General features: G+C 29.6%; 1 protein-coding gene across 2 annotated transcripts; it reads left to right on the forward strand.

Annotated features, from left to right (window-relative positions):
- Positions 1-1,723: 1,723 nt before the first annotated feature.
- Positions 1,724-5,043, forward strand: LOC148198896 (RNA polymerase sigma factor sigE, chloroplastic/mitochondrial-like). 2 transcript variants are annotated; one of them, XM_088111416.1, is made up of 6 exons: positions 1,724-1,827; positions 2,130-2,837; positions 3,046-3,192; positions 3,302-3,538; positions 3,826-4,089; positions 4,674-5,043. In XM_088111416.1, the coding sequence occupies exons 2-6, from the start codon at positions 2,148-2,150 to the stop codon at positions 4,869-4,871; spliced, it is 1,536 nt and encodes a 511-aa protein (XP_087967542.1). In that variant the 5' UTR covers positions 1,724-1,827; positions 2,130-2,147; the 3' UTR covers positions 4,872-5,043. The 2 variants fall into 2 exon arrangements, with proteins under 2 accessions (XP_087967542.1, XP_087967543.1); XM_088111417.1 differs by lacking the exon at positions 1,724-1,827 and adding an exon at positions 1,869-1,948.
- Positions 5,044-10,170: the final 5,127 nt, after the last annotated feature.

Genomic DNA, 10,170 nt, shown 5'->3' on the forward strand with positions numbered 1-10,170 from the left:
TAATTTTATGTTTTATCTAAAACCAAACATTTAGTTGTGTCAAAAGTAAATATTTTATTTGCATCCACTTTTCTTTCTCTAAACCTTATATTATTCCTATAATCCCATATATTATTTATAATTTTAATTCACACACCCTTCTTCCAACCCATACAATATACAAGATACATCATTTCATTGTACTCTTCTCTTCCTAAGATTTGTCATTGTCGGTACCTTATTCATGATTGTTCTCCAAATCATTTAATTGTACTTCTCTCTTCCTAAGATTTGTCATTGTTGATACTTTATTCATAATTGTTCTCCAAGCAAAAATTTGGTTGAGACAGTTATCTTTACACTCCATAACATTTTGTACAAATAAGAGTTTTCCTCAATACAAGTGTTTTGTATTTTTCATATCCAAATTTAACAGAATATGTATCTTTCTCATCTTTCCAAATCCTCCTTCTTTATTGTTGTTTAAATTCGTCTACTTTTGACAATTTTCACTCAAACCATTCTCTTCTTCATGTTACCTTCCATTTTCATTCATCATTCTCTCATTTTCCAAACACTTTTATGACTCTATTCTTAATTATGGAATTCTCATAGTCTTATAAGCCTAAGGCTTATGATATCTTGTCCTAATCAAGTATCTTCCCATAATTTTATCTTAGGCTTTGAATCTACTTTTCCATTTTATATTTTGGTGAAACTATCTCCTTTTCCCTCCTTCCCGCATACCTTCTTTAAATTTTTTCACCATATTAATCTATGTTTACTTTTCTCGAAAAGCCTCTCCAAGATTTATGTTTTGATTCCAAAATTTCTTTATAGAGGTCGTTTTCTTATTTATCTGGTCTCCATTTTCATTTGGTTAATATAGTTTTATTAAAGAACTCAATACTTTTACGTCTCTTCCTATTTTTTATTTACGTAAACTCTTTCATTTTATTCAAGCTATTTTCCTACCTTCATTTTATGAAAAAAAAAGTTTTTTTTTAATTTCCTAATAAACTTATATATTCCTTTTGGAACTTTATAAATGGAGAAATAATAAATTGATAAAATAATTATAACAGATTTTATAAAACATATTCGTCTTACAAATGACAATGTTCTATCCTTTTATGTTGACAATTTCTTTTGAATTTTGTTAATACTGCCAAAATTGTTTTTGTTGGATTAGTTCATTATGATCTCTAAATACTTATAACGAAACTTCCATATTACTAAAATTCAATTCAAGATATTAGAAACAACTATTGAACCATGAAAATATATATATATATATATATATCAAAACACTATCTTCGAAAAATGTCATTATTTTTCATAAAGTTTCTTGCTCCATGATGACAAGCATGATGAATCATAAACTTCTTGACCTATTTTTGTCGAGTATTCTTAATTCCATTTTTTTTTTCTGTATTTCACAATTTAAAAAAAACTTATTCGTAAATATGGAACTTAAATATACGAGTTAAAATGCAAATGGCAAGGATGATGGTGGATATTGCGCTACGTATTCAATAAAAGGCCTCTTGAATTCGATCCCACAAAAAAGTGGCGAAATCTTTTTCGCCTCAAGAAGGAGCTATCCACGTGTCAACCTTAAGCTCCACAGAACAATCCTCTTCATACCTTAGCCACGTCATCACTAACGTGTTCCCATCACTAACCGCATATTCTACTCTCACTAATTCCTGGCCGTTGATTTTTCGGAGACCAAAATTGTGGTCATCTTAATTACGCATTTCGCTTTAAATACAGAAAAACTCAAATCCTTTAACTTTTCTCTGTAGATTCCTCTATCTGGATTCATTTGCTTCTCGCTGATCAAAGGTACTCTTCGTTATGGTCTCACTCTGTCTTTGAACATATATTAATTTACTTGTTCATTTGATTCCATTACTTTTGTTTCATCATATCATATCGTGGCAAGTTTTTGATGGTTGGTAGAGCAGTAAGTTTACTCGTCCATATGTTATTATTTTGGTATACATGTTTTAAGCTGTAGTATAATGATTAATCATGAGAATGTGCTAACTGATTGATAATTCTCAGTAAGGATTACTTGTGAACCAAAGTTAATGATGGTGTAAGATCTTTAGCATTAAAAACTTGCCATTTCTTGTTAAACGCAGATTATTAGGTAACCTGGTATGGGAGTTGTGACTGTTTCTAGCTCAGCTGCGAGGACTCCAGTGGGATTGAATACAAACTTTTCCTGTAATCGTCTGAAGAGACCTTTGATTATAGCATTTAAAGGGGATAAACAAAATGACTCAGCTTTGATTGCAACTCAAGAGAAAATCCCTGTGCCCATTGCGACCACCAAGACGCAGAAGAAAAAGATAGGGAAAGCTAACAAACTACCTAAGAGAGAAAGAGTTGCCTTTGCGGAGGAAAATTCTCCTTCTTCCTTGGATGTCGACTATAATGAAGCTGCTGCTATGCTTGAAAATATTTACAAACTCAGCCCTGCTTTTGATGCTGATAATGCAGAATGTATAGATGGTAAAATCAAAAGGATCTCCCGGAGAAGGAAGAAGATTGCTGACGATTGTGAAGAAAAGGATGTAAACGACGATAGGGTGGTCAGAAACCAGAACAAGAAAGCTAAACGGTTGAATCTTGATGAGCGGATTTCATTAAAGAGGAACTCAGACGGGGATGAAGTCGTTCCCACTCGAAATAAAAGAAAGAATAGGATTGAGAAGATTGAAGAACTTATTCGGGACTATTCCGCATCAACTGATTTTGTAGGTATGGACTGGAGAAGAATGAAAATACCTCCCGTTCTTTCTTCTTCAGAGCATGCTTGGCTTTTCAAATTGATGCAACCTATGAAGGTAATCAGTAAATTACAACTAATGTTTTTGTCCCCATACTTTGATTTTTTTATTCTTGAACTATTAGTTTAGATTTGTTTGGTTCCCAAGTAGCAGGGGTTCGAGGATTTAATTCCATTCTTAGATAACTTTGTCAAATTCAAGATGTTAGGAAAACTCAGAATTTGCTTCTGTAGCAGACATTAAGTCATAATTGTTTGTTTTTCAGACAATACTTCAAGTGAAAGAAGGTTTACAGAAAGAGCTAGAAAGAGAACCTGCTGATAGTGAAGTAGCCGATGCAACGAACATGAACACTGCTCATGTAAAGAAAGCATTGGAGGTTGGTCAAGCTGCAAGAAACAAACTCATAAAGGTAATTCGAATTGTTAAGTTCTTTCACGGCATGACTGTAGAAAAAAAATTCAACGTATGAAGATGAAATTACTGTCAGTTTGTTGTGTAACTTATCATATCTCTTGCAGCACAATCTCCGGCTTGTCTTGTTCGTTATCAACAAATATTTTTCAGATTTTGCAAGTGGCTCTAGGTTTCAAGATCTTTGTCAGGCAGGAGTTAAGGGGCTTATGACAGCAATTGATCGCTTTGAACCGAACAGAAGATTTCGGCTGTCAACATATAGCTTATTTTGGATTAGACATGCTATCACTCGTTCAATGACCCTCTCAAGCTTCACACGCGTTCCGTTTGGACTTGAATCGGTATGCATTCTCACTATTCATGGTGATTAGTGTTTTGTTTAGCAGCATATGGTTCATGGCTTTTATTTCTTTAGTTTTTATTTCCATGTTATATATCATCATACTTTGTTTTCAATGTCAACAAATTGTAATTCCTAATCAACCATTTTTGTTGTGGTTGCTTGAAGGTATAATCCAGGATTGTTTTATATAGACAATATATTTAGAAAGGCTTGGATATAAAATTAAGTAGAATTTAGGTGTTGAAGTCTCAACTTTGGGTAAGTTCTCCATTTCTTTTTGAGCAGGTTCGAGCAGAAATCCAAAAAGCTAAAACTGAGTTAACAATTGAGCTTCAGAGGTCACCAACAGAGGAAGAAATAATAGAAAGAGCTAAAATATCTCCGGAAAGATACCATGACGTAATGAAGGCATCAAAATCCATTCTTTCGCTGAACTCGAGGCATATAACTACACAAGAGGAGTTCATTAACGGGGTCGTTGATAATGATGGTGTTAATGGTGATAATAGTAAGCAACCTGCTCTACTACGGCTTGCTCTTGATGATGTGGTAACTACTCAATCTCTTGAGACATTATTTGATCCCACATTTCTCATTCTGTTGAAGTATGCTATGATCATAACTGTATTTGTTCAATGAAATCTGCGAAATAAATGAAATTTGAAAATTTTCAGAACTCAAGTTTTAACACTGCCATATGTTCAAATAAGTATGATAATCATATTCTTGTCAACAGTATTTTTTATTTCTTTCATGATTCCTGTCGGGTTTCTCTTCGGTGACGATCCTGACTAATAGGCACCAGACTATTGGTATCTTTTATAACATAGGAAAGGGAAATGCTATAAATACATTTTCCAGTATACTTCTTTGAATGTGTATTCATTTGTTGAAATTTGTTGAAAATCAAATTTGTGTAGGTCATCTTATTCTCATTCCTATTTGATATTTTTGGTTTTCAATAAACTCTAATCCATAAGAAGAGTATATAGAATTTCCATAGAACCCTTTTCAGTTGGGAATTAGTAACATATCTATTTTTCTTTGTCCAAGTAATATATTATTATACATATCTGATTCGATTACACCATATTGTCACTGTCAACTAATCTGACATATAATTTTTGTGCTAGCTTGATTCCCTGAAGCCGAAGGAGAGCTTAGTTATCAGACAGAGATTTGGACTTGATGGGAAGGGTGACAGAACATTGGGAGAAATTGCTAGGAACTTGAATATATCAAGGGAAATGGTTAGAAAGCACGAAATGAAGGCTCTTATGAAGCTCAAGCATTCAGCTCGTTTGGATTATCTTCGTCGTTATGTTGTATAAATCACTGATGTATAGAAACACCTAACCTATAGTTATACAATATATATATATATATATATACTCGTGATATGTATTATTGTTCATTTAAATAGATATTATTATAATCATACTCATGTAATTTGTATATGATTTACTTGAAATTACAAAAGTATATGACTGTTTATACAAGTTACATACATACATGTGATGTGGCTTACTTTGATGAAATTATACTGTATTCGGCGTTTATCATGAAGGGGGAGTGTATATCATATCCTAAACATTGGGCCAGAAAATAAAGTGATGGCGATTTGAGTAGGGCCAGGAGAATAATTGCCAATGTAATATCCAAAAGTTATAAATAATGACATTTTTTTAGTTATTTATTAATTTTCATTCCCTTTTTCCATCTATTTCTTTTTTTAGTTATAATTAATTTTTTTAGTTATTATTTTTTTAGTTAAACAACCTTTATTCTTACACATTTTCTCTTCCTTTCTTTAGTTTTCACCAAATGCTAATTGTCATGTACTTCTTTCTAATCATTCCTACCACTCTCACTGAATGTACTTCTTCCTATATAAATAAATAAAAAATTATTTTAGAGACATACATCATACTCACATTGTAAGTAGTATAAATATTCTACATATAAGTACGTTTAATCGAAATTTTCTATAATTTTAAGAGAAAAAAATAGAAGAAAACATCAAAATTAAATTTTCCATAAATTAATATTAACTTCTGTGCAAGTTACAGATAAATATTTAAAGAAAGGTTTTACAATTTAATTCATGCATAAATTACTTTTAACAGAAATTAATTTGAATTTTTCATTTTTCTTTTTCAAAGAACTTACAGAAAAGTCAGTCCAAACATGTTATGCACCATTAATCGTCTTAAAAAATATGGACACAGATGGTGTCGGTTAGTGATAAGCGAAGATAAAATATAATATAGCAAATACTGACATATAATAAGTCTCTATACCTAAATGTATGTTTTGGTTTTATACTTGAAAATTGATCTTTCAAAGTTACAAACAAATTGTTCCATATGTTTGTACTTAGATGGCCACAACCTTGTTTTGACATTGAGTATCGCGTGACAGGAACAACCTTGAATTTTAGTTGGAATCTAATATCCATGTTTTATTTCTGAAAATAGAGCAACGATAAGATGGAGATCAGATTTAGAGACATAGATACTCATCCACAACGTAATTATAATAATTAGATTATTATAAAATTTAAATTATAAAGTTGAGCTTGCAATTTTCTTGTTTTTTTTTTAATTTTACAAAAATAAATAAATATGTATGTGGGGCATCTTAATACAAGATGGAATAGAGTATCCAATTTTTATATTTCTGAAAAACGAGTGGATTAGGATCAAACTGAGAAATTATGAGGGCGAAATGACTCACACCTAGCTACGTCCATGAATCTTGAATTGGTAGGTAGCCAGTAATTAATGGCTGACATTTTAAAATATTTTTCTCTTTTTTCATAAAAATAATTTTTGATTGTGATATTTACCATATCCATCTTATATTGTTAAGTCAGGTTAGGTGAAGAAATGAACAGTAACCTACACAAGTAGTAATGTTTTCACACTAATGACAGTCATCAAAATATTTCATTCGAGATTGAACCCTTACAACATACATATTATCTGACGATGGAAGATAAAACCCATGTCAACTAAATATTTATCAAATGAAAACTTCTAAGTAGAAAACTATTAATAATTTTATAGAAGTATTTCATTTTTAAAGCAAATTTTACTAGTATGTTATAAAAATGTATGATAGTTATCTTATATCTATCCATTTACTTACAATTAAATAATTATCAAATAGCTTATATAATAATAATAATATATTATTTTTTTGTACTCTTTTACATCGATAAAATTGAAAACGAAAATAGAGAGAAATTCAATAATAATTGATATAACAAATCTAGTTAAAATAGGTATTGATACCATCTTAGAATATTGACTTTAAATATAACTCAACATACTAATTTAGAAAAACAATTATCCTTTCTTTACATATTATAATACAATCATATTTTATATTATGTATACTAATATATAATCATTTTCTTCAGATAAGATTCGCCATATTACTTTCGTTATTTTAATTTTGTAAATCTTATATTTTGATATATTTAAATTTCTCAGTGAGAAAAATGTTTCTCACTTCAACCAACCAAAATATTAAAGGTTTTGTTGTTACCCATCACATTTGAACAATATATGTTCTTTACCATTTGGATTTGCCAAGATAAAAAGGTTAGTGAGTGAGGAAGCGTGTTCCCTATATCATTGAAAAAAAGAATATACAATTAGTTACTCATATTTGGAAAATATTTTTTAACAATTTTTCTGAACAATTTTTTACAATACTTTGAATTGATTTGTTTCACATATTTTTAAAAAAATAAATTTAAACAAACCAATAAAATACTAATACGTGATTTATTGTCAAAAAAAATTTATGAAAAAGTTGTTAATATATTAGAGTCTCTCGTAGTTAAGGCTATCCATGGGAGTTTCATTATTATATAGTTACTTTTTACTTAACGTAAATAAATTAACAAACTTTGGTGAATTGTATTCCATATTACAGGTAAAGTGTAAGAGTTTTTATTTTTTATTTGAATGTACTTTTGTGCTGTTGATTTAGTTTATGGAATATATAATTGATAAAGTTAGCAAGTGGACTAGGAGACGAAAAAAGATATTTTCTGATTAGATTTTGCTATCTTTAACATATTTTAATTCTATTAATTTGCTGTTATCCTTTATTTGTCTCTGCGTATCATCGAGTTGGTTATTCACTCTACATATATTCTCCGTATGATCACTTTAAGATTGTTCTTCTGTTCCTGTCGAAACTCCAAAGCATGCGCGCATGTCAAGTTGCGAGATATGTTACACACATACATTGCATTCTGGTAGCCAAATAAATTACAAGGAGAATCTTATTACTATAAAATACGCATCAGATACTACTTCTAAATGAGTTTTGCTTTGCTTAATATTGAGAGTTCCGCAAATGAACAATAGTCTTGTTCAGTAGTTTTATTTTACGTGCAAAAGTGTTTTGAGGCGGCTCAGCTACCACATTCTAGAGCAAAGAGTGGTTGATCGTTGTTGCTAGCAAAGCAACTTGACCTACTTCTAACTTTCGATCATCACACCACTACTTTTTACTGTCATCAATTAATCACATTCCATTTCATCCTTTTATGACTTTTAGATCTTTATCTCTTTCCAAAGCAATATTAATTACACAAAAGTACAAACTGGGTCAACAAATGCTTCAGAGTTTAATATGGAAATGGGAGATATACATTTAATTTCTAATCAAGAGTCCATCCAGAATCATAATGCCACTTTCAATAAAAATTTACAAGTATTAAGATTTTAGAATTTTCTTATACATTGTTTACTTTGCTTATTTTCACTCAAAATCAAATTTTTATTCTACACTATCGTATATTTGATATTTATTAAGAATAAGATAAATATATACTATATAAATGAATAAATACAAACCTTATTTTAGTTACTATTAAATCATTATTAATATTTTGTCATATATGTATGTGTGTGAGGTAGATTAAAAACGGTATGAATCAAAGATAAAATAAATTTGTAATATATAAATAAATATATATATCTTTTTATCATAAATTGATTTTATAGAATTAAATTAAATTTAAATTCCAATTACACTCTTGAATAACTCACATTCTCTTTGGAAAACTTGCATTTTTTATAATTTACACATAAATTGAAGGAATATTTGGAGTTGGATTATCCTCTGTACCTAAACGGTGGAGAACCCTTTACATGGAGAAACTATGCATTTCAAAATTGATGTGTTCGAATATATTATAATGATGATGGGTGATCATTACTCTGCAAAAGTTAAAATGTCTCCGTAATCAATGATAAAGCTAAGATATACTTTAAGATAAATATAAAAAATGTGCTTACGTACGAAACGATAAATGGTGAAATGTTTTCTATTTTATATCAGTTTAACACTCCCTACACTTTCTGTTTTGATTTACCGTTTTACTTTCTCACTAAATGTTGATTACATTTAACCATATCTTAAAATCTTTGGTGCATCTAGTCTTGAAAAAGTCCTTGCTGCCTCATCAAAAATTTCAGCAACACACAATTCTCTATTCAATTCTTCATCCCAGACAACTTCCTGAGTTGTATTGAAATGTGAAAATGTGTTTATCCAAATTCTATATATCTTCCTTCAAAACCAGGTGCGGAAAATAATCTATTCTAGTATATTTTCTCTATCAATCTTGTCGCTCAAATACAATTTTATTCTTCTTTCTCCATGTGCACCACATAGCAACACCCCATACTATGTTCCCTCTTCTTCAGAATTCTCACATGCAGAATCAATATTGTAAGATATGTAATTTCATATATAATCTTTTCCTTAAATAAATTAGATTTTGGTCTATGAATAAATAATACATGAACATTAAGTATCTTCAAGTTATATGGAGAATAAATTTTAATAAATTGATAGTGGTTTTTTTTTCTTTTGTAATAATACATATTTATTGATCAAAAAAAGTTAACTGCATTTGGTAGTCTAAACAAATATCTGACCACTTAGTCAAAGTATTTTTTAATTAGATGTGATTTTATTAATTCATTAAAATCAACTTGACTGCCAGAAATTTAGACAATTTACACGTGTCGATTATTCAAGTTAATACCCGTATCAACACAGAAAAAAATGGCATTCTGTTGACATGATCTAGAAAAATCTGAGGGATTTTCTCAATTAGACAAATTCCTAATCCGTATGCTACGCTATGTCAATTTCAACTCCGTTATTGGACATTTTGTTCCACATGATTTTTGCATTATTTCTGTCTTCGAGTGAGTAGGAACTTGGGATTGACTAATTGGAAATCAATTAGCACTTGAATTGTTGTATATATAAGAAATTAAAAGCATGAATAGAAAATATCCACTTACTCATTTGACCTTAGTATATTTTATTTTTTATATAAATTTATTCACCTTAGGTTTTCTTTTCTCTCACCTCTTAAGAAATCTAATTAAGTAATTAACTTCAATTATCTGTGAGACTATTTCGATTAATAATAATCTTTAGTATGATTATAGTTCATTACAAAAAGATATTATATTTCTATCTTATCCAAAAGACATTTAAATGTATGGTTCAATAAAACTATTTAAGACTTGTCATTACAATATCTATTTAAATCATATTTGCATTATAATTAAATAAGTACTGATTATT

Source organism: Vigna umbellata, chromosome 4 (assembly GCF_029865625.1).
Source record: "Vigna umbellata cultivar VRB3 chromosome 4, Vumbellata_1.0, whole genome shotgun sequence".
Lineage (NCBI taxonomy): Eukaryota > Viridiplantae > Streptophyta > Magnoliopsida > Fabales > Fabaceae > Vigna > Vigna umbellata.